At 41.7% G+C, this 25,847-nt stretch overlaps 1 protein-coding gene across 3 annotated transcripts in view; it reads left to right on the top strand.

The window, feature by feature from the left end:
- The window catches only part of LOC136668527 (rap guanine nucleotide exchange factor 6-like), a 134,599-nt gene that overhangs the window by 61,804 nt on the left and 46,948 nt on the right, over positions 1–25,847 (top strand). For all 3 annotated transcript variants that reach the window (XM_066646098.1, XM_066646097.1, XM_066646096.1), the window contains exons 7-9: positions 15,195–15,326; positions 17,791–17,971; positions 18,544–18,680. In XM_066646098.1, coding sequence (XP_066502195.1) covers positions 15,195–15,326; positions 17,791–17,971; positions 18,544–18,680 — 450 coding nt within the window. The remainder of the gene's footprint in view (positions 1–15,194; positions 15,327–17,790; positions 17,972–18,543; positions 18,681–25,847) is intronic.

The following is a 25,847-nucleotide window of genomic DNA, read 5'->3' as shown; positions in this document are numbered from 1 at the left end:
AGGGTTTGTTTAAATCGATTCAAAGCTGACAAGTCTGAACACACCCTTATTTCCCCCTCGTGGTTGGCTAGTTAAAAGGTTACTGTAGTAATCCTTTGAATCCTTTCTGAAAAGACTCAGTAGCCTGTAGGGCTGTATATTGTTTAGTGCTGAAGAATCAGAAAGCAGGCACCGTTGGACTTTTATTTCTTTATTAAGCTAAAATCTTACCCTTGGGCCACTTGTACTCAGGATCTGACCTTTTGTTGTAGTTGTGTAATGTCAGTTCTCAGGGCTCAGCTCATAGTTTTCACATCACTCAGCTTCAAAAGTGAACCGATCGCTCCAAGCAGCTCAAGGTAAGCTGCTTCTGCAGGATCGACCGAAGCCCGGCTTTCACTATGAAGATTCATAATTTTACAGTCAGAAAGGCTATGTGCCGGCACTAATGCACAGCGTATTGATCCTTATCGCCTCGGTTTCCTGTCCAGATGACACCCAAAACCTCCCAGGGCATGGCAGCTAAAACCACTCAGCCTTTGTTTGGCCAATATTGAGATGTTAAGAGCGACTCTTAAATAATGTATGGTGTTATTTTTGTTTGTCTTAGCATTGTTGATTTAAGCCATGATAGAATTTGAAGCAATTTTTATTTAAAGCAGCACTAGTTAGTATATTTACATTTAGATGATGCTTAACTGACCTGTAATTGCCCTACTCAACACTGCAGAACCTGCACTATGTAACTTTTGCAGGAGAGTAGGCAACCACCCCTCCCCTTGCTGTGAATATGATTGTTGTCAAGCTGTATTACTGAATTACTACTAAATTCTTAGTTTATGTCCTATTTAATAAATAAATAAATAAACAACTAATGATTCGATCAGATAATGTATTTTTGCTCTACTATTTTTACTCTAAATAGTTTTAAATACACCTTTAAAATCATGGTAAAGTGATTAAAAATATAATATTGTGAAACCAAGACATTGTTTGAGACCAAAAAAAAAAAAATCATATGAATACAGTGATATTTCACGTACTGTTACAGACCTGTACAGTCTCTTTGTACTTGGAATACGCGAATGATCAGTGTTTTTTAAAATACTGACAGTATCTGAGCTATGCGCAGGATGATCTATAATAATGTGATGTGATTATTTATCACGATGACATAATGATACACCATCTGTGATGTGTGCTTAATTTCTTCATATAAAAAATGTGCTGCGTCTTTAAGCCTGAGACATGGTATATGACATTGACTTATTAGCAGCAGTTGCTAAATTGTCCGTGACCTAGTATGCGATCTGCATCATGGCAAAGAACCCTATTACCCACCCCACTTCTTCCATATCATTCTAACTCCATTATTCACAATCTAATCACTCGCTTCTGCTCCAGCCATTGAGCTTATGTTTCACTCTTGCTTCACAACCATTCAACCAGATATCTCCATTACCTCGGTGTTATTGATTATCCAGTCTTTTATAGGTAAACGGCCCTCATGGGTTGCCATGAGCATCTATAAATCCACAATGCCTAGGGCTTGTTTTCCCTTTTAGGTAGTTGAACTCTCACTATTGTTTGTTTTGAATGGCCTTCCTCACTTTCATTCATGGAGCCAGGTGGAGCGGAGGCATAAGAACCCATTAGGGTTTACATGATGGAAACAAGGCCTAGTGAACGGAAGGATGGGCGAAGCAGGACCTGACACATCCTGAGGCCACGCTTCTCAAAGCACCCCAGCACCGGTCGACCGTATTCTGTGTCAGTAGTGGAACAGGCACACAATGACCAGCCATAACTTTAAAGCCACTGTCTTGTTTCTACACTCATTGTCAATTGTATTTGCTTTATTTAGAGTATTCACTTTGTAGTTCTGCAGTTACACACTGTAGCACTGCCCTGTCTGATCCACTTCATGTCAGTGTCACAGCAATGCTGAGAAAGTTCCACTACCCAAATAATCTGCTCGGCATCTGATCTAATCTAATCTTCACTCTGGTGGTCCTGTGGGTGTCCTGACCATTAACGAACAGGGTGAAAAGGGGATAATAACAGACACCAGAGTCTGTAGTTACAGAACTACAAGGTAGTCTTGGGCAAATATTGAAATTTAGACAAACAATTATTGTCTCTCTAGTTATCACCATAAATGGAAAAACTCAAGCCTCCATTATTCTGCCAATATTTTGGGCACAAACACAGCAGAAGAAAGACAACCCTGCATTACAAACATGCTTACATTTTGAGGGCTGTCTGGGGACATCAGCTGGAGATGAATAGTTTTATTTTTTTGTAACCTCCTTGCTGGCGTTCCACACTTTTTTTGACTTGAGATTAGGGCTGGACAATAATTCAATATCAATATACATCGCAATATAAAATGTTTCAATAATAATAATGATATAATTTTTGAAACACATTTTCAATATTTCAGTATACATTATTTACAGCATCTGTTACTGACTGACACTCATTACTGGACACTGCCCAATTTTGTGCCCTCAATTTTAAAGTTATTCTAAAATTATTAATATTGACAAAACCAAGAGGTTAACGTTTGACGGTGATGTCATGTTTCTTATTTGTTCTGGGCAGTTTTTCTGTGGCTTTTATTTTTTTTATATCAATATCGGAATGACATCATATCGAATGAAATTTAGAAATATATCGTGCTGTAAATTTCCATATCGTCCAGCCCTACTTGAGATCTACCTTTAATAAGAATTTGTTCTTAATGACTTGCATGATTAATTTATAGGTTAAAAGAAAATGGAGGTCATCACAATCTACCTGGAGCGGTGGATGGCTGGGTTGTCGATGCAGGTGTCCAGAGAGATGCATTGGACAGCGACAGCCTGTTTTATTTAGTTTTACTGGACCAACTGGGCTTCCAGATAATCATCAGTGAGGGACTTTTATTTGGACGTAATTATTTTGATATGGGACAAGGCGTAATTTACCAACGTGCACAGTGGGATGGACTGGTCGATCACAGCTAAATGATTTTCCTTTGTGTTCTACAGCTCTAATTGTTTTATATTCGTATTAAGCGACCACAGATTAGAATGCTTGTACAAAATCCAAAGGTTAAATAAAAGGCAAAGAAAGAACCACATTCCAAAAATAAATGAAAATAAATTGTACCCAGTAATTTGTTTAATATTGTCACAGGTTGAAATTATCCTAATATTCGATAATATTCTTTAACAGTCAAAGTTCACTTCTATGATTGTTGTAGTTGAGATGAGTGCAAAAACAAGGAGGTGGCTTTAATGTTATGGCTGCTCTGTTATCACATAAGGTGAGACCGGTAGGGTATGGCCCCAAGTGGATGTCACTTTTCATAACTGTGCTTTGGCAGAGCAGCTGTTAAGATTTGGCAGGAAGCATCTGCGAGATCAGGCGTCTCAGCCAGGCCGAGCGTTTAGCCTCTGCTGCGCAGCTCAGCGTGGCCGAGTTGGCCCTGGCCATACAAAGCATCCTGTTCCTCTCACGCAGACCACAGTCTCCGGTTCCCCCTTCAGAGCCTCAATCACTGCTTAGCTACCATTTAGGTAGTGGTATACAAGAGGGTGAAATTGCATCAGAGGGTGGCAGTTCAGCTTTGTCGATTTTAGAATGTTTAAATCTATTCATTTGTCATTCATTAAAGTGTGCACACTATCTCAGGCTTCTCTTGCTTTAAACACTTTTATTTAATTGTACCCAAAGCTCCTCTGCCTCAGCATAGTACCCAGAATGCCACTCCAATTCATCATGACCAATGTGCCATTGCTATTCCTTAAAATAATACTAGGTAAGGTTGATGTTTTTGCTCCTGGGCTACCCCTACAGTTGGTAAGCATTTACCAACTGTATGTAATGTAATTCACTTTTACAGTGATGTCCTGAAATCAGCAGGGAGGGGGAGGAATGGAGGTGGTTTTGTACCCTCCTCCAATATTTACATAGTGCAGTTTCTGCAGTGCTGAGGCAGGAATAGCAACAACAGAATGTCTGTTCTTCTTTTTACAGGTTGGTGAAACATCATTTCGCCATGAAAAATTATTTTGAAACTGTAATTTTAACGTACAAATGCTACCTACTGTTGCTTGTGGCTTGTGGTGGGGAAACACAATCTCTCTGGGTTGTTTAAGTTCAGGATCTCTTCGTCTTTTAAGGTGGGCCAGTATGTTTGAGAAGAAAAACGACTGTTGTTTGAAGGTGGCTAAAGTTTCACTTGGCTGTAAGTTTTTAATTCACTGTTTGAATTACTACAGAAACTCATTTGTAAGTTGTTTACTTTTGAAGCACATTCTGGAATGCAGTTAACCGTCTCCTGAATTTGGAAACATTTCCACCTTAAGTGATCCGAAACAGCAAAAATAAATCTATATTACCCACCTATGGAGCAGGAATAGAGCAATATCCTCATCTTGTTTTGTGTTTTTTTTAAACATTTTCCACCACACAAACAGACTGGAGAGCAGCAAATGGTGATGAAACATTCAGAAAGATCTGCACTTTATAAAAAGTGTTTTTTTGATTGTAATAGTTAACGTTGCCTTTAATGGGTCACCTTTATTATTATTATTATTCTACAGTGTCATTGTTTATGCCATTCATTTATTTATTCTAAACAGTAATTGTTGAAGTCAGAGCCTTACTTCCAAACAAGGCATTATACAAACGATTTCTCTTTTTAAAGATCAGTATGTCTTACAAACATCTGTGACAATTTGCAGAATCATTGATAAATGCAACTCTATAAAAGAGCTGAACTCAAAGACTCAAACGTGCTAATAACTGCATCCCATTCACAGTTTGGTTTCCTCCTTTGTCTGAACTTGACTAAAAGGTGAAATACAACCACAATGACGATACCAAAAACCAGTAGGCCCATTTCAACTATGTCCACTGTCAATGTTTAAAATGAGAAATCAGTATAAGCAACAGCCTGATCTGGATAGCTATTTTTAGGCAGAGTGTTCTGTCATTCCAGACCACTTTGGACAGCCTGTTAACTGGCTGCTGCAGTGGTCTCTCTGGCCTTGCACTTACTGCATACTGGAGACAGGCCAGAACAGCCTGCCCGCTACAGGTCGCCCTCACTACGCTTCATGAATATTCAGACCTGACAGTCACATCTTTTCATGGCAGAAGAGACCAGACCCCTCTGGATTTCTGCACTCTGAGAGTTATTTTCCTATCTCTGTGGTTTTTTTTTTGTTGTTTTTTGTGTACTGAGACTATGCAGACTGTATTTCTAAAACTGCATTTCTCTGCTGGTAGTTCTTGTGGAATTTGAGTGGAATGTCTTTCATACACATAGTGCTAAAAGTGCTCACACTTTATTTGAACCTATAAGTTTAATAATACTTTGTGAGCAGCTTACGCCATTTTGTTTTTTTGAATCTGGAGATCCCATGGCATTTTATGATGAACGTGACATTGACAAAAGACACTGACACCTGCATAAGGCTTTCTTGAATATAGTATTATTCCTAAAGGCATCAGCTGTCATAAATGTACATGCGTTTACCTCAAAATGTAGTGTGACGGTTGTTGGATAAAAATTGTCAAGAAAAATTGTCAAGGTGGATATGCGTTCAGATTTTTGAGAATCATCCCCACAATTAAACTATCTAATAAGTTTTCACCTTACTTTGAGGAGACTTATATCAATGTAGAGATTTACTACAGAGCTGGAAGGTACAGGCAAAAATGTTATCATGAAAAGTGTATACTGATTAATTTGGGGTTTTATTTAAATAAGGATAAGCAAAAAGAATAATGCCACGATTTAATGAGGTTTGAATTTAAAACTGTGAAAAACTCACTGTTAACAAAGTCAGACTTAATGACCTTATGACCATATTCAGCGCTTACCATAATGCACTGCGGTACATCCAGTAAAACAACAAATTATTCTCTCCTGTTATGAAACATGCAGTAACTGAAGGTTCTTTAAATATGACTGATATCCTCATTATATTTAGTAAAGAATGATGACATGACCCAGTTTAATCACAATAACAATAAAGGAGTTATTCCCCACCTCTACTACACAAATGATTTTAAGTCCTCTACGCAAGAGGCTTGTCATGACCGATTTCCCTGACCTTTTTTTGTGTGTAAGACCAGAAACAGAAACTTCTGTTTATACCACATCATTTCCTGTATGTCACAAGTTTACACTTTTGAACAGCTCATCGCTGTGGAATGTACACAGTGAAATCTTTGATAGAAAGCTAATGGGTGCCTCTCAGTGGAAATTCCATTGTTCCTTATTGCAGTTTAGGACTGAAGTCTTTTTTGGTGCTGTATATTCATGTTTGGATTCACATCATCGTAATTGCACTCGTGAGTTTGATTCATATAATTGATTGTTTTCGTGTTTTTTAAGAATAAAATATGTATTCAATCCGATCAATCTGATATTAATATATAGCTATGATACTGATTTTAAACTGCTAGAAATTGAGGATGAAAAATGGCTCATAATACACAATCTCTGTGATATTTTATTGCTGTAACAGTGTTGAAGATGACTTTAAAGCTGTAAAAAATGAATGAGTGTATTCTTGGCTCCCTATGGTATATAGCAAATGGATGGCACTCCTTTCTATTTCTTTTTCTCTCTCTTTCAGTCTCTACTGCTTTTTCCTCATACCTGTCACCTCCAATTCCAAACTCAATTCATTACATCTGTCTATTCTGCTGACTGGCTTCAGCTCACTCAAATCCTGGTGTATATTGGGCCCCCATCTCCTATCTTCTGCTCTAATGTGTCTGCTCCCCTATAATGAAGAAAGGCTGGCTGGGTTTTCTCACTGTGTTTTGGTGATATACTCAAGAGGTCAGTGCACACACTCCGTCCAGGTTCAGCCAAAGTTTAATATGAGGTAGTGGAGACTCTGTTGTTCCTTTAATGCTGTTAAGATCAGACAGATGCTGGCCTTCATTGATCAAAGCCATTCTCTGCAGGGCTAATTTTGGAAAGCTCATTGCCATTGAACTACGGAAGCATGGGGGGAGGGCACATCTGACGTTGGGTTCATTGTGGCACTGGAAGCTAATTGGCAGAGACAAGTTCTCTGGATCTTTTCTGTCGTTTTTTTTTTTTTTTAGTGATTAGTACAAGGATGGTGCTTCTGAAGGAGAAATGTGTCGCAGCCTCTCTCTCATTCACTGGCTAATTCTGTAAAATTCCATTTTACTGCTGAAGTAATGCAGCTCCCAGCTTTAGAGCCATTAAGACTGCTATATATCAGATTAATGCAATTACTCAGCTTTGTTTTGAGACTGTAGCTGATCTGGGTTCAGCTGGGCTTTGACAATTATATTCCTGCATTTTGCGTTGCTGACATCTGCAGGCGATGTTCATGCAGTGGCTTTTTAGAATGCAGGGAATGATGTTCATGTCATTATATCTGCTGCTGTTTTTCTTTGATTTGCATATTATTCTTTCAGTACCAATATCTTTATAATTACTTACACATCCCATAAAACCCACATTGAGATTTTTTTTTCAGATCTGGTGCAAGAAAGCTTGATTTTCTCTTAAATTATATGAGCAAAAGTATCAGGACACACCTCATAATTATTGAATTTGGGTGTTTCATTCAATCCCATTGGCACAGGTGTATAACATCAGGCATCTAGTCATGTAGTCTGCCTTTACAAACATTTGTGAAAGAAAGGGATGTTCTGAAGAGCTCAATGGGACTGTAATATTTTGCCATCATTGCAGCAAGTCACTGAAATTACTTCATGATCAACTGTGAGGATCATCATCGAAAAGTGCAAACTACGTCAAATCAGCCAAAAAAGTGGCAGACCATTTAAAGTTACAAGCAGTGTCACTGAGTGCTGAAGCACTAACTTATAATTAATAAAATCTTATAAAAAGTTAAATCTTAAAGCTTCAGTATACCAATACATTTTGGACAATAATGTACTTCCAAATTTATGGGAACAGTTTAGGGAAAGTCCTTTTCTGTTCCAGCATGACTGTGCCCCAGTGCACAAAGCAAGGTCCATAAAGGCATTGGCTGGGTGAGTTTTGTGTGGAAGAATTAGACCGGGCTGCACAGAAACTTGACCTCAACTCCATCTGACACCATTGGGATGAACTAGTATAGAGATTGAGAGCCAGACACTCTCAACCACAAAATGTCTTCTGGGAGAAACTGCAAAAAAAAAAAAAAAAAACATGCAGTCACACTCCTAAATCTTGTGGAAAGCCTTCTGAAAAGAGTGTGGAGCTATTATAGCTGTAAGCCCATAGAATGTCTCTCACAAAGTTAAAAGCTTATTAATGTGATTGTGAGTTTTGTTTATTTCCTAAGTGTCCCATTGTGAGGAAACCTTGTTTGAAGAAATAAATGATTCAATACAGTGCAGTGCATAGCGTTTTTAGATTGTAAATCACATGCACTGCACTGTACTGCTATATCTTTAGGCAATGCAGCACTGAAGTCTCAATGAGGGATTGTGTTTCCTATTTAACAAATAGCTGCCAGACTAAATTAACTGCACTTCTTTCATTAGTGTTCACAGTTTATTCATCTTGTTCAGCTATCAGTACTCTCAGTATAAGGGCATGATTAGGAGTTACACTGAGTGTGTAGCAGTTAGCCTAATTTCTCTTGATGTTGAGAGAACTGTGTGGTACACTGGGGCTGCTGTAAGCTCCTGTATGTCATTATAGCTCTTTTCTACACCCCAAATACAGTTGTTATTAACATGCCTGAATCTTGAATAAGAGCGATATGCCTGCAGCATGCCTTGGATGCAATTATTTTTTAATGGACCCTCCATGGACCAGGTCTTTGCCTGTAACGTTTATTGGTCTACACAATGCGCAAAGAAATATCAATTCCAACTGATTGATTGATATAAAGCTGAAATAATTTTTTTTCAGGTTATACCTCAGAGGAAAGAATGGACCTGAGAAATATTTGTCTAGCTGTGTAAATGACACTGGGTGGAGGAACATCTGGCCACATAAATAATTCAAGGTTATGGCTGCTCTATTTTCCCCCTGTAGTTCTTATGGGTTCACCCGCCCTAGGGTAACTCCCCTTTGACTCTGCCACTGATACCTCGTAGATAATGTCCTCCTTTTTGGTGCTATTCTATTGACTGGTTATGTTTTGTATCCGTGCCACGATGCTACTCCTACTACGGAAGATAACAACAGAAAAAGAAAAAAAACACATTTGTGATTCTAATTTAGGGATCAGCAATAGCATCATTGAAATGAAACCCGGTTATAGAGCAAGGAAAAGACAAGAAGTGTAGCTTTAGTGTGTATTATGTCATTTTTTTGGCTTTTCTACAGTATGGTACCTACAGTACTTTTTGGTACCTGGTGTTTGGTTTGTCTTCTACTTCAATAGCTCCCCCCAAAATGTAGCTGGTGACATAAAATAAAACATGGAAACCACTGCCTTTGGATCCCACAACAATGATCGCGGTAACGTTAATCGTTGTTTACTCATTGTGTATGTGCATTGTTGTTGTTGTTGTTGTTGTTTTGGGATATAAAACAACTCGGCTGGGTGGCATGGTGACGCAGCAGGTAGTGTCACAGTCACACAGCTCCAGGAACCTGGAGGTTGTGGGTTCAATTCCTGCTCTGGGTGACTGTCTGTGAGGAGTTGGTGTGTTCTCCCCATGTCCGCGTGGGTTTCCTCCCACAGTCCAAAAACTCACGTTGGTAGGTGGATTGGCGACTCCAAAGTGTCCATAGGTGTGAGTGAATGTGTGAGTGTGTGTGTTGCCCTGTGAAGGACTGGTGCCCCCTCCAGGGTGTATTCCCGCCTTGCGCCCAATGATTCCAGGTAGGCTCTGGACCCACCGCGACCCTGACTTAGATAAGCGGTTACAGATAATGAATGAATGAATGAACAACTCGGCAAATCCGTTCCAAAAGATCTGTAGAGATTTGTCAGTCCTGCCTCTACTTCCAACAGCGCAATTTTAGAAGTTGCCATTGTGAGATGAAAATAAATGTGATTACTCCTGAAGTTCGGCAATTCAGTAGACTTGAATTTTGTGCTGGAGGTCTGCTTTATGTTGCGTAGAGTGGTGATTCTCTCAAGGTTTACATGTCATGGTTTAGTCCCTACTCTGCTCGCTTGGAACCATGAGTGAGCAGGTACTAAAAAATTACCAGGTGCAAATCATGTAGTGGAAAAGTTCCAGTATTAACAGTAGATAAGACTATACTGTAATTAGATAATGGCATTTTGACAATGTACCTACCCTAGATAAAAATGGAAAATGACTTTGTACAGTCCATGCCAGCTAAAGTTTGCCTCCTCACAAAACAGTTTGGTTTCGGGAACTGATATTGTATCGACATCAGCATAAATTGCTAAATTGGATACTAGAGTTGGAAAAAAAAATTGATGGTGAAGTGCCATTCTTACCTGCTTTATTTGCTTACACTCACCTAAAATGAATCTGTCTCACAAAGTATTTTGGATAATATGCTGTTTAGAGAGTACCGTGGCTCTGACACGGATGAATGGGTCAGAGTTCCTCATTTATATTTTAGGTTTTGACATGATTTTAAACATCACAATTTTTTGTTAGAGTCATGTGTCCTCAAAATGGCGGCTACTATTCACAAGGACATAACGTGAAACACAAAGATAACAAAAAGAAAGTTGTATTCAACCATCTCCTCATTCCAGTGGTTGGACCAGTTTGGACTCATCCTTCATGGAAAAAGTTAATTCTAGTGGAGACATGCCAGTAAAAGCTACTATGGAGTGGGATCACACAGTGCCAGGTTCAGTCTCGTAAAGCATATAGCCGGGAGAAGCACGGCCTCTGGCTTTTCCTGTACTGTGGCCCCTTACTGAGGTTGCCTCCAAGCCAGCTAATAATTGGGAAGGCTTGGTATGATTTAATGATGGAGGCCCTGCTGCGCTGTTCAGCAACCGGTCGAAACCGTCTATTCTGGGTCATTAGGATACACCAGAGTCTGCTTCGTTACCAGTTGATAGACTCTAAGCAGTGGCTCAGTACTATACACGCTGCCGTCAGGGGAGAGCAGCGGAGTCCTGCCGCCCGCATGCTGTGAACGTAGGGTAACGTTTTAGTGAACTGCTTCAGTGTAATACCTCATGAGTAAAAGCTAAAAGCTAAGTAAATGGCTAAGCTAGCCATTTACAGGCCACATGCTGCTGTTTGTGCATACAAACCCCATTTGCTAGGATGAGACCCGAGTTGCGAGCTCATGTGGGGCTTGTTGACGTGATAGATTCATGTGGCAGAAGGGAGAGAGCATTCATTTTTAATCATTCGCCATAATCATTAATTCATGCCACGAGAGGGAGAGCCCAGCAGCCAGAGGGGGAGAGCAGAGTCGACGGCAATTAAGTCAGCAGTGCGAATTAGCACAGCGAGACCGCAGCAATTAACGGGCCTTCCCTTTTGCCATTCTTCACTTTAATGCCTTCATTAAGAATCATGTGAATGTCTTTGACACCAGGAGTTCATTCACAGGATGAAAGCATGACATCGACTGCTGCGGCATGTCATTAGCCCTAGGTTAACAAAGCTATTCTGTGGAACACACTTTTAAAAGAAAACTGGCTAGGATTTGATATTTTAGCTCCTCAGCTGCCTTGCAGTTGCAGAATGTAATTAATCTTCGCAGAACTGCCCTGAAATCCATAGGGAGTGTAGGGGAGAGGTCTCCTGCCCTCTTCCAAATGTGTCTACTACGTTTTCTGCAGTGCTGAGCCCAGAGTAGCGAAGACAATGACTCTGAAGCTGCAATTTTTATGTAAAAATGCTACCTAGCTTTCCTTTAACCGTCTTTTCTGGCTGATGCAGTTGCAAGTGTTGGATCGAGTATGTTGAGCTTAATAATGTTATCAACACTCTGTTCTAGGTCCGTATTTGCAAATAGGAAAGTCGTTTGAAAACGTTTGAAAAACCCTGCTCTAAAGTATATATACTTCTGCTTTGTGGTAGAATATATCCTACATTTGGCCTCATTTTTCACAGCTGTGCAACCACTGTGTGACAGTCAAAGTAGATTTTAAAGCTTACCATTGATTATAATATCTAAGTCATGTCTAATATACTCCCCTCTGCATCTGAAAGTGTAAGTCAGAGGACTAACATCATAGGCCTGTGGTAATCTGTAATGTTATCAGGATGATATAACCAAATATTTATTATCTTATTTTATTTAAAATGGTGTAATGCAGGAAGGACTGGTGCCCCCTCCAGGGTGTATTCCCGCCTTGCGCCCAATGATTCCAGGTAGGCTCTGGACTCACCGCGACCCTGAATTGGATAAGCGGTTACAGATAATGAATGAATGAATGAATGTGTAATGCAGCTGTGGGGGGCCATTGTGCTCTTCTCACTGTCGTGTTAGCAGTTGCAGTAAACAAACTGCATTAAAGTCAGATTTGTCTGATTAGTTCCACACAGTGCAAAACAAACAAAGCAATCTGCAAGGCAAGTGGCCAATTGGGCCACAGGCTTTTCCTTTTTAGTGGACAAAATGAGGAAAACTGTTGCCAGGAACACCAGGCAATATTCAATGTCTAACCCTAACTTAAAGATGATACGTTAAATGTGTCATGATTTTATTATTTTTTGGTGTAGTTGCACTGTAGTGGTCCAGAGTGTGATGCTATACTGTTCCAAGATTGTAGGTCAAGATGGTGGAGGAGGGTTTTAGGACAGCCTTTAAGAAAAGTGTGGAAGGCTTAAGGGTACACAAGTCAAGGAGGTCATTTAAACCTCAGTAATTGGGATAACTAATCAAAACATGTGTAATAAAATCATTCTCGATCAAGGGAATCTTTTTTACAGAACTGTGTGAAAAGACAGAGTTTGGAATTGTGTGAAAAGACAGTGAAAAACAAATGGAGGCTCAAATGTATGTTTTTATGCAGTTTTTGTGTAAAAAAAAATTGTTTTCTGTACTGCTAAATCATTATTTCCCATTATTTAACATTGGGGTTTGGGCTATGCACTGTACTTTGATGCAGACCTAGTGTCTGATAGACCGTCTTTATTATAAACCCTCTATTTGGCTGCCCTCTACACATTACATTCCCAAGGTAGACACTGCAGTAGGCTTAGTGAAAGTGCCTTTGGATCAGCTTAGGATAAAAGGTGAAGGGTGGGCTTGGAGACAAGGGTGATCTGTCCTTCAACTCCATCACATGGCGTTATGGAGGGGTGGTGTTGGGGGGGTACACTTTGGTAGTAACGCCCATAGACTGAGCTTGTTTAATATTGCATGGCCACATGGTTCCAGTTGTGCAGGCTTGTCTGGTGGCCAGCTTGGCAGATGTTGACGATGGAGGAGGTTGTCTTTAGGGTGCCACTTCGAAGGAGATCCTCTCCTGCGCTGTTTGGACGGGTGAGAGCCTGGCCCCCCAGCATTTGGCTTTTCAACTTAGATCATAGTCCTTTTGAGTCTGAGGTGGCTTCTGTGTGACTTTTGTTTCTTTACTTTCTGGTCGTTATTGTTCCATTGTTCTGTATTTTGAATGGGTTCTTCATATGGGTAAACGGATTGTAAATTTACCTCATCAGTTTGTGTTTAAAATTGTTAGCAACTCTTTTAATAGCATGTGGACTTTTTTTTTTAGAAAAAACAGTGTATTACCTGTAATCAAACAGTTGGAGTTCAGAACATGCAACGCTCTGAAATAACACCTAGGTGATGCTTATTATAAAAATGTAACTTCTAATAGATCAATAAACCTTTATTTATACTCAGAGTAAATTAAAGGTGACCCTCATTTACATAAAGGCCAAGTTAATACATAATATACAGAATAATATAGAATTAAATGAAAAGACAAATACTTAAATATTTTAAATATAGAAATAAACAGAAAAAATATTCACATATTATAAAACCAGAAACAGAACAAATAAGAAAATAAAGAAAATAAAAGTTAAATAAATAAAATAGTTTAAAAAAAAATAAAAACCATAAAAATAATGGTGAAGGGAAGGAGAACAAAATGTAAAAGAAAGGTAAAGTGTAAAAAATGTGGTACAACTTACTTAAATCATAAAAAAAAATTAACTAGAGACAAATAAAACATTCATAAATGATACATAATTTGAGGGCTTAATCCTATTACTGCTAATGCTAAATACTGTAGCATAGGCGATTGACTTTTGCTGTGGCCTGGGCCAATCAGGACTCACATATAACGCCTTTTTTACATTCGCTCCACCCCCTGGCCAGTTCAGAAATGTTTGGGATTGTTTAGGGGTGTTATTTGTGTGTTTGATGAATGTTATGTGCATATTCAGTGCGTTAGAGTGTGTGTATGTATGGGTTTATGTGTGTGTGTGTGGGCTGGCATGTATTGGGAGGTTGGTGTAAGGATATTCACTGTCACTGTTATAACTCGGTATACTCACTCACATAACATCCCTTGTTATGGCTTTGTCTCCAGTCTTTCTCTTGTGTGACACATGCTACTGTACATTGCTGTGGTTTATTCATGAATTAAAAAATTGTTAGATATATTAATCATACCACAGTAGCTAAAAAGTACACAATTTTAAAAACTCCCCCTAGCTTTGACTTCAGAAATTACAGGCTTATAGATTAGCTGGAAACATTATCTCTATAAAGCTATACAAATGAACTGTGTCTGTTTTCTGTTGTCATTACCCCTCACACACATGCGCACCGCTCTCTGTTTTCAACTTTAGTAATCAGGCCACACTAACTCTTTCAATACACTCCCCCCCCTCGCTGTCATTTTGATGGGGCCAATATCATAGCTGTGCATCAGCCATCCTTGAAATATGACAGACCGTGGAGCATTTAGGATAATAAAGATCGAGCAGCGAGGGCTCGCTGCTTCTCAGATTTACTGTCACGGCTCTCACAGGGAGTCGTGCATCTCTCAAAGGTCTCTTGTCAAGCGTATAATGCTCTTTCTTTTCCAATCCAGCAGGAAATATGGATGTTGGACCTGGAGCATTGTTACATGTGTATAGCTCTTTTTGAAGTTGTTGTGTTTCTTTAAACCCAGTCATTTTCTGTTAATAATTACCTTAAACTATAGTGTGATACCCCAAGCCATAAATGTATTTGTTATGCTAATGTCTAATGCTGATCCCTATAACAAGAAATATTCTTGATTAACCAGAAAAACGTTAACACCATATGTTAAAACCTTTTCCTGTCTGTTTTTTTTCCCCAAAAGCTTCCTGGAGACCTCAGCAAGATGCACCTGACAGACCACTCCCATCAGCAGGTGTTGCACATGCCACCCAGCCAATCGGGATGCAGCATTGCCAGCGATTCAGGAAGCAGCAGCCTATCAGATATCTACCAGGTACTTAAGACCTAAGCCTAGCGGATACTGCCTTGGCTATGTTTTTATTTGGTTTAATGTAAGTCGATGATAAATTACATAGTGCATCATATACACAAAGGACCAGTGTGGCTGCAGGTTTTCTTTCCAACTCAGCATTGAGTGATCATTAAGTGGTCTTTTGCCTAAGATTTAGCACAAACACAAAAAGTATTGTTTTGTTTTACCAGTTACTGAACACAAATATCCTTAGTTATTACATATTCATTGTTGAAATTATGGTGAAAAGGCATTATATTTAGTGTCTAGACCTTATTAGATCTAAATAATTTATATATACCACACTGATTGACAAGCACTCATCAAACGTCAAAGAAACAGTATATGGGTGCTGGCTTCCAGTGTATGCCCTATGATCAAATGGCCAGGCCATGGAAGCCTTCGGATGTGTAGTGCATACTATGCCTGGGATTTCACAAGCATGTACAACAGTGAAGTACAATGATATTTTACACCGTTCTTCACTTCACTCACAATAACTGGCTTTCATATTTTTGAGACTATAAGGTATGAGACTATACAGGTATACAAGCTTTTCCCCCACCAATCAGCATCATACACACTGCATGCCAGTCATCTCAACTTTAACTTTAAAGTAGATGTTTGCAATTTTAATCATTTTAATCAAAAAAACACTAAAATTCAGAGGATGTTTCCTTACCATTTCTAGCTCACCAGACTGTTTGAACACTGGATAAAGCTCCTGTGTTCATACACATCTCCAGCTTTGTAATTGTGGAAAAAACTAGTTTTTTTTTTTTTTTTTTTTTTTTTTTTTTAAAGTCTTGTTTCTGAAATTGTTCATGCCTAACCACGGCATCTGCAGTCATTTGGACAGTGGACAGAACTTTGAATGTTGAAAAGCATGAAAAGAGATTAGGATGTAGCTCTATTTCTTGTAAAGCTTTTGACTTATTTTTGCTTTATAAAGATTATTTAAGGTGGAACTGACTCCAAATTTGTGAAGCTGTTAGCAGCATGAATGTAAACGCATACAGAAAGTGCTACAAGACTTAATGGCTGAAGTTAAAGATGTGCTTCTCTGGTAATTTAAACAGTGAAATTAAAACCCACAGCATAGTTAAAGGCGACGTCTCAGTTGTAATCAAAAATCAAAACTTTTGCTAGTTCTCCAGTCTTTTGTGAACTGCAAAGTTTGAAAAGCATGAACTGAGATGAGGATATTGCTCTATTCCTGCTCCATAGGTGGGTAATATGAACTTGTTTTTGCTGTTTCTGATTACTTAGTCTGCATTACTGAAAGTGCAACTAAAACTAAACAACTCCAGTTACACTAGGGTGACCAGACTTCCTCTTTTACCCGGACATGTACTCTTTTTTTAGACTTAAAAAAATGTCTGGGCGGAATTTCACAAACGTCTGGGATTTTGATTTTCTAGAGCTTACATAGAATTTGGAGAAGAGTTTCGTTCACAAACTAGTCCCGCCCTCCCCTACTCTGTTTGGTTCGCTTGAGTGAGAAGGGGGCGTGGTGAAGTAGCCTAAAATCTTCTGATTGCACTGTCTGACTGTAGAGCTACTGTTATTGGTCAATAACATTCTCTGTAAACATTTAATTGGTCAGTCTCATATCTGGTCACCATAGTTCCACACAAGTTTCTGTGGTAATTCAAACTTAAAGACAAGTTTATCTTCAAACAACAGTTGTTGTTTTTTTCCTCAAAGACACATTCTACCTTCAGTGACACGGAGCTTCTGAATGTAAACAACCAGAGAAAACTGTGTTTATCCACAGTCGTAATTGGTGTATGCATTAAGTAGTAATAAAATGGTAAACACATGTACTGGATGTTCTTAGATATTTAATACCTGTGCACGTCATTTTATAGTTAGTTTGTTTTAATGAATAGCAGAGAATGCACTCTTTCTTCATTTATTTACTGCTTCAGCTTTCTGATTGATGATAGATGAACAGCTAAGAATCACTCAGCCACGATGCTGACGTGCTAATTGTAATGTCTGGCAAGATGTTACTGCAACTGCATCCAGCAACTTTGTAGTGTGCATTTTTTTTGCACTCTTTTTCTCTCCTTCATTCTTTCTCTCATTCTGACTCATACACATTCACCTTTTCAGTTAAAGGTCAATCCCTGTGATGCTGGTACATGTTTGGAATGTATAGTTTGTTTGGCCTGGATGATTTGATATATACTCTTCCCCTTTTTTTAATTATTTATTTATTATTATTATTTACATTCAAACGCACTCTCAACCCGTAAGGAGACTCAGACCCAGATTATACTGTCATTATCATCTCTGTTTGAAGTCATATTTTGCGTAGACCTAGCGTCTCCAGCTCAAATAGGACTGTAATCTCATATCAGCACACATCAAACACAGCCACAAAAGTGTTAACGAAGCCAGATGTGTGTGTTATACTTGTCTTTTTTCTGAACCCTTCCAGGCCACAGAGAGTGAAATGGGTGATGTGGACCTGTCCGGCCTGCCAGAGGCCCCAGTGGACTCGGAGGATGAGGAAGAGGAGGATGAAGACATTGAGCGAGCTTCAGACCCTTTGCTGGGCAGGGATCTGGTGCGAGAGTGTCTGGAGAAAGAGCCAGCAGATCGCAACGATGACGATATCGGTCTGTTTTTTTATTTTTTTATTTTTTAGCTCCAATCCAGGCTCGCCCAAAACAATCATATTGGACCATCTTCAACTTTGGGCTTAAGTCCTCTGGCTCAGTGATAAATTCTACTTTTTGATGTCTTAAATAATCTGTGTCACAATGCCCCAAATGGAAAGGCTTCAGTAAATAATTTGCCTGGTAGCGTAGTTGTAGGTGGGACATTACTACTGCATAATTTTCAACTTTAGGCTGACTTACCCTCCCCTGCATTTGAAGATTGTTATTCACTTTTAGAGCATTGTCCTGAAATCAAGGGGACGGGATAGGGAGGGTTAGGGAGGGGAGTTTATTTTCTACCCACTTCCATAAGTTACATAGTGCAGTTTCTACAGTGTTGAGCCTGGAGTAGCAATGAAAGGAGCACTGTTTTCCCTATTACATGTCTGTGAAGTATCCCAATGATTGTGAAGCTGTAATTTTAAGGTAAAAAATATTGCCTAATGTTGTTTGAAGTGCATGTGTGTGTTTGTGAATAACATTATGTCTTGGCTCTTGTTTTCACTGTTTCTTATTCATTTCTGTTACAGAGCAGCTTCTGGAGTTCATGCATCAGCTTCCTGCCTTTGCTAACATGACCATGCTGGTTAGGAGAGAGCTGTGTACAGTTATGGTGTTTGAGGTAGTGGAGCAGGCCGGCACAGTCATCTTGCAGGACAAGCAGGAGGTAGAGGCACAGAAATGTTTACAATAAACACTTCTCTCTTTAACATCACCTTTCCACACTTGAAAAGGAGAAATTGTATCATTAAATCTAGGGGTGCTGAAAAGCAGAGAGATCAGGATGGTTCCCAGGGCCCACACAATGTTCAGCATTTGCCTTCATTCATTTAACAATATTTAAGGACTGTACATACAACTGTGCTGTGAAATGCACTTTGTCACCCCTGCGTTAGCTTCCCCTCACTTGTAGATGTTCACGAACAAAATGGGGACACGTCACAATGTGTTTTTATTCAATCTACAGAGGCAGCTTCAGAGCTGTTTAGGGGACATTGCTTGTAGATTGCATTGCACAGCTTTTGCACTTTGTCTTTGATGGTTGCTTGCGGTGGAAGTGCCTTCAAATAAGCTCAGTCTAGTAAGAACCTTATACTGTCAACACTGTCTCAATACAAACAGAAGAACATTTCCATGCTCCCCACTGAGAATCAGTTGGCAAGGAAGTTTGACTTTAAAGAACTGATTTTACAGGTGTAGGAATGATAGTATATGTATATGTATATCTACACACTGATATAGTCAAACAGAGATTAATTAAAAATTTTTTTTTACATGGTTGGTTCTGTCACACTAATAATGCACTGATCCCAATTACAGTTAACACAGAATAACACACACAAAAAACTAACTGCCGCATTCTGATAGTCTCATCTATATTTAATTGGAATCAGGCAGTTTGTACCTAATGCCTTATACATGCTGATAAGCTATCATTGCCTATATTCATATTCACAGCTTGCTTGAGATGACAGCTCTGGGAAAGTATGAATTGTAGAAATATAGTACCTAATAGAAGGATGTTATTAATTGTTTTTGCAGATTTAATGCAGCGTAAAATTCTAAAAATTCAAAACAATTGATTTAAGTGGCCCTGCTTTTTGTTGGCTCCTAGCAACAGGTCTGTCCCAAAATATAGTGAGCTGCTTCAGTAGGTACTGACTGTGTAGGCAGCTTTTTAAGTATGCAGCATTCTAATGGATGTCATATTCTTATGAGGCAGATTATGTAGACACTCTCGTTATAGAGCAATTGAGTCATGTTTTTTCCCCCGCCCACTTCATGCAACCAGTGTTTACTGACCTCAGCTGCTAGTGTTGCCTCAGTGTTTCAGAGCAGTGGATTCTAGTCTTCTCATTTTTATCATGGTTATATTTTATTTTTGCTGTGGGAGAAGAGTGAAATACACTGGACTTGTGCTTTTGTTGCATAATTTGATTGCTTTTGTGACAGAGGAACGGCTTTAAATACGGTCAGATTAAGATATTTCAGTAGGCAGTTTATTTAAGGTGTTTCAAAATTGGGACAGCCTATTTGTCAGGAGCGTGCCCACGAACGTAAAATGCCCTCTATGTAGATGGCTCACTAAGTTTTGGGACTGACCCAAAATGTATCAAATGGATTCATGAGAACACAATTAAAAATTGATTACACAGTACAATAAATTATAGGTCAAAATTATGCCAAATGTTGTGGAATTAAATGAGTATATAATTTAATTTCTTTGGCAATAATGCAGAAGTTTTTTTTCCTATAAAAGTAGGTCAACAAAAACCTGCCCAACACATGCCAGTGTTTACATATAATATAGCAGCACCAAATAATTCAGGGCTACTGTTTGGTTTATGTTATGCTTTTAGATTTTCTATTATCTGAACCATAGTAGATTTGTTGCAGTGATTTGTAAATAAAGATTTCTATCTTTGTTATGCTTAGCTGAGGTTTTCAGAGCAGTGGCATTCACCCATGTGCAGTCAATCCTGAAGGAGCCTAATTAATTAAGTTACATGTCTGAGCACAAGGGAGACAGTCAGATGTTGCCCAGTCAAGCCTGCATCTTGGGATGTAATTGATGAGGCTGAATCCACTGCACCAGTTTCTTTACACAAGGAGATAGAATTTCTGTCAGAGAGAGAGCATGGAAGTGCAGGCTTGCTTGCTGTTTAATAGACAGTTACAGGCTTGGGTCTATCACTACAGACATGTGATAGACACATTAGCTTGTCTGGCATATTTTTTGTGTGTCTGTGTGTGTGTGTGTATTTATTCCTGAATGTATCTCTTTGTGTGTGTGTGTGTGTGTGTTTATATGTATATGTATATATACAGGGGTTAGACAATGAAACTGAAACCCCTGTCATTTTAGTGTGGGAGGTTTCATGGCTAAATTGGAGCAGCCTGGTGGTCAATCTTCATTAATTGCACATTGCATCAGTAAGACCATGTGCATCCAATGGTTCAAATATTGTGTCCTGAAGGCGGTGCCGTGTATCAGGACGACAATGCACCAATACACAAAGCAAGACTGGTGAAAGATTGGTTTGATGAACATGAAAGTGAAGTTGAACATCTCCCATGGCCTGCACAGTCACCAGATCTAAATATTATTGAGCCACTTTGGGGTGTTTTGGAGGAGCGAGTCAGGAAACGTTTTCCTCCACCAGCATCACGTAGTAACCTGGCCACTATCCTGCAAGAAGAATGGCTTAAAATCCCTCTGACCACTGTGTAGGACTTGTATATGTCATTCCCAAGACGAATTGACGCTGTATTGGCCGCAAAAGGAGGCCCTACACCATACTGATAAAGTTTCCGTTTCATTGTCTAACCCCTGTATGTTTAAATGTAGTGAATGTTTGAATCTACTTTGCCTAGCTGCTTTTTACTTCTGTAGAATGGTAAATTAATTTCCAGAGACATTTAATGAAAGGTTAATTGCAAAAGTGTTGACTGCAAAACTGATTTTGTTCTGTTACATAAATGGTGATAGAAATTGGACTCAACTAATTTCAAGTTAAATTCAAAAGAGAATGTAGGAGTGCAGATCTTCATATTCATTTATTTCAGCAGAATACCCTATAACATGCTTGATAAATAAACACCTTTTTTTCTACACACATGGCCTTGAAGTATCAAATGAAGTATGTATTGAGTTTGCGTTTCTTATTTAGTGCAAATATCCATATCAAACAGGCCTTTAGTGCGTCTGTATTCAAGAATGTTCCTGTGTGTCCTAGTAAACCCTGTAATGCCGTGGCAGTTAGAAACTTTTGATTTAGTCCCAAAATCAATCAACTTTTATGCAGTATACATATAGAGTGAGTCACATTACGCATTAGTCCTGACGCTACTAGCTACGTTTCTAAAGGATATATTTCACTCATTAGAGGCAGACTGTCAGGAGCAAGGGCGGATTGAAGGAGGCGGACGCATTCGCTAAAACACGGGATATATTTAATAACCAAAGATATAACAAAACACAGGCAAACTACAAAGGGAACTACAAGACGAGGACATAAAATACTGAGACAGAAAATACACTAAACGACAAAACTAGGAAACAAACATGACTTGACTAGAAACGAGAGATAAACGACGCGACATGACAAGACCGGAGAACAATACATAATGAAGTGAAATGAACGACAAACAGGACACGAGACAAGAGGGCTTAAGTACTCACACAAACGAGAAACACCTGGACAGATAACGAGGACGGGTAACACATGACACGGACGAGGAGGCGGAACAAAGGCGGAGACTCGAACATAAACAAAACAGAGCCATGTGCAAATAAAGCACATGGCCGGGACAACAGACTGACAGGACGAAGGCGTGACAGATGCCCCCCCCAAGAACGCGCAACTCCCGGGCGCGTACTCCTAAACCCCCCCAGGAGCTGGCGCAGGAGAGGGCACGAAAAACAAGACAGGACAACAAACCAACAGGTGACAGGACTCAGGACAGGACGGGAACCGACACAGTAGCTGGGGACACGACAGGACCGAATATACTAGACGGGACACGGGACATGACAGGAGACTGACAAAGGGGGGCCACAAGAGACGAGAACGGACTGGACAGGACAGGAGTGGACACATGGGAATTGACGGGAGACAAGACAGGGGACTGAACGTGGGACGGATACGGAGACTGGACACGTTTGGGGACAGAAGACTGGACATGGACAGGTGACAGAACAGGGGACTGGAATGGAGACGGGACTGATGACAGGACTGGGTGCTGGGAATAGACGGGAGCAGAGACTGGTGACGAGACAGGGGACAAGACACTGGACAGGATAGGAACATTAGACTGGACAGGGGTATGTGACTGGACAGAAGACAGGACAGGTGACATGACACTAGACGGATACGGAGACTGGACATGACTAACTGGGGACTGGACATGAGACAGGACAGAGGGTTGGAACGGGGACTGGACAGGAGACGGGACAGGGGTTTGAGACAGAGACAAGACGGGTGACTGGACGTTGGACAGATACGGAGACTGGACATGACTAACAGGGGATTGAACCGGGGGTTGAAACATAGACTGGACAGGGCTGATAGGGGACTGGACAGGACTTGGCAGGGGAACAGGTACAAGAACATTTACAGGGACTGACACCAACACAGTGACCGGGACCGGGACAGACACAAAGGCAGACACGGGTACAGGGACAAGGACAGAGACGGGAACCAGGACAGGGACAGACAAGGGAACCAAAATAACAGGGGGGTGCCCAGGACTGGCTAATGTCTGTGGGGTAGTCTGAGGAACCAGCCTGGGCACAGTTCTGGGGATCGGCCCTGAAGTCCTTCGGGCCGACCTACGGACATGGACAGGAGCGGCCGCAGCCACGGACACGGGGACAGGAGCGGCCGCAGCCACGGACACGGGGACAGGAGCGGCCGCAGCCACGGACACGGGGACAGGAGCGGCCGCAGCCACGGACACGGGGACAGGAGAGGCCGATGCCGCCGTCACGGACACTGGAGCGGCGGGTGCCGCCATCACCGGGACAGGAGCGGCGGGTGCCGCCATCACCGGGACAGGAGCGGCGGGTGCCGCCATCACCGGGACAGGAGCGGCGGGTGCCGCCATCACCGGGACAGGAGCGGCGGGTGCCGCCATCACCGGGACAGGAGCGGCGGGTGCCGCCATCACGGACACTGGAGCGGCGGGTGCCGCCATCACGGAGACTGGAGCGGCGGGTGCCGCCATCACGGACACTGGAGCGGCGGGTGCCGCCATCACGGACACTGGAGCGGCGGGTGCCGCCATCACGGACACTGGAGCGGCGGGTGCCGCCATCACGGACACTGGAGCGGGGGGTGCCGCCATCACGGACACTGGAGCGGCGGGTGCCGCCATCACGGACACTGGAGCGGCGGGTGCCGCCATCACGGACACTGGAGCGGCGGGTGCCGCCATCACGGACACTGGAGCGGCGGGTGCCGCCATCACGGACACTGGAGCGGCGGGTGCCGCCATCACGGACACTGGAGCGGCGGGTGCCGCCATCACCGAGACAGGAGCGGCGGGTGCCGCCATCACCGAGACAGGAGCGGCGGGTGCCGCCATCACCGAGACAGGAGCGGCGGGTGCCGCCATCACCGAGACAGGAAGCCCTGCGACGTCGTCCACGGAGGCAGGGGAACCTGCGACGTCGTCCACGGAGGCAGGGGAACCTGCGACGTCGTCCACGGAGGCAGGGGAACCTGCGACGTCGTCCACGGAGGCAGGGGAACCTGCGACGTCGTCCACGGAGGCAGGGGAACCTGCGACGACGTCCAAGGAGGCAGGGGGACCTGCGACGACGTCCACGGAGGCAGGGGAACCTGCGACGACGTCCAAGGAGGCAGGGGAACCTGCGACGACGTCCAAGGAGGCAGGAGAGGCGCGCGTCGCGCTCACGAAGACAGGAGAGCCGCGCGCCGCGCTCTCGAGGACAGGGGTTTGTGCTGCTCGCCTGGCTCGCGCTGGAGCTGTAAAGGGTTTAGGGGGTTTCACAGGCGCACCCATTAGATCACCTCGAGGTGCGCCCCTGTTAGCCTCAGGCCTCAGAGGTACGGAGGTGAGGCTAACAGCCCCTACCCTTAACGCCCCCCCAAAAATTTCCCCGGACCTGAGGGGGTAATCCTCCAGCGAGGGGGGAACTCCAGCACGGTTCTTCCGCCGACTCTTTCGACTCCCGCTGGCGCAACGACTCGATTCCCGAGTCGACTCCACCGCTATAGGATCCGGAACAGCGCCAGGCAGGAGCTGGAGCCGGCGACTCCATTCCGAGGCCGCTTTCAAAGCCTCCTCCACAGGATCTTTGTGGCCTGTGCGGAATGGAGTCCGGCGAACGGCACAACCTTTGATGTAATAGTCCGTGCTAGCTGCGTCCTGAGGGTCGTACATTCTGTCAGGAGCGAGGGGCGGATTGAAGGAGGCGGACGCATTCGCTAAAACACGGGATATATTTAATAACCAAAGATATAACAAAACACAGGCAAACTACAAAGGGAACTACAAGACGAGGACATAAAATACTGAGACAGAAAATACACTAAACGACAAAACTAGGAAACAAACATGACTTGACTAGAAACGAGAGATAAACGACGCGACATGACAAGACCGGAGAACAATACATAATGAAGTGAAATGAACGACAAACAGGACACGAGACAAGAGGGCTTAAGTACTCACACAAACGAGAAACACCTGGACAGATAACGAGGACGGGTAACACATGACACGGACGAGGAGGCGGAACAAAGGCGGAGACTCGAACATAAACAAAACAGAGCCATGTGCAAATAAAGCACATGGCCGGGACAACAGACTGACAGGACGAAGGCGTGACACAGACATTCTTCAGATAGCTCACAATTTGCACACTTCATGTTTTATTTTTCTCAAAACTTTAAAAACTATTGTGAAACCACTCTTAAAAAAGGGAAAAAATGAAACTAACTCTTGTACGTATTTACAGAGCAATTTTAAATGTACCTGGATTTCATCCAGTACATAACTGCGTAGACAAACTTCAGTCAGAATTGACTGATTATAGCAGTACGACAGCTCTAATTATGATAAATCTTGATATTTGCTTGGATAAAAATGTTGCATTTGAGACCATTAATCATTAAAATCTTAGAAATATATTCAGAAACTGGGTTATAGACACAAGAACAAACATGCAGTGGTTTAGCTCATACCTGCAAGGCAGGAATTACTGTGTTGAAATTGAAAACATGGTTTCTGCGAGAGCTCCAGTGACCTGGGGTGTCCCTCAGGGTTTGATTCTCACACCCCTGTTGTTTAATTTACATATACTTTT

This window comes from Hoplias malabaricus, chromosome 15 (genome assembly GCF_029633855.1).
Source record: "Hoplias malabaricus isolate fHopMal1 chromosome 15, fHopMal1.hap1, whole genome shotgun sequence".
In the NCBI taxonomy this organism is placed as follows: domain Eukaryota; kingdom Metazoa; phylum Chordata; class Actinopteri; order Characiformes; family Erythrinidae; genus Hoplias; species Hoplias malabaricus.
This window is presented reverse-complemented; position numbering and strand designations above follow the sequence as displayed.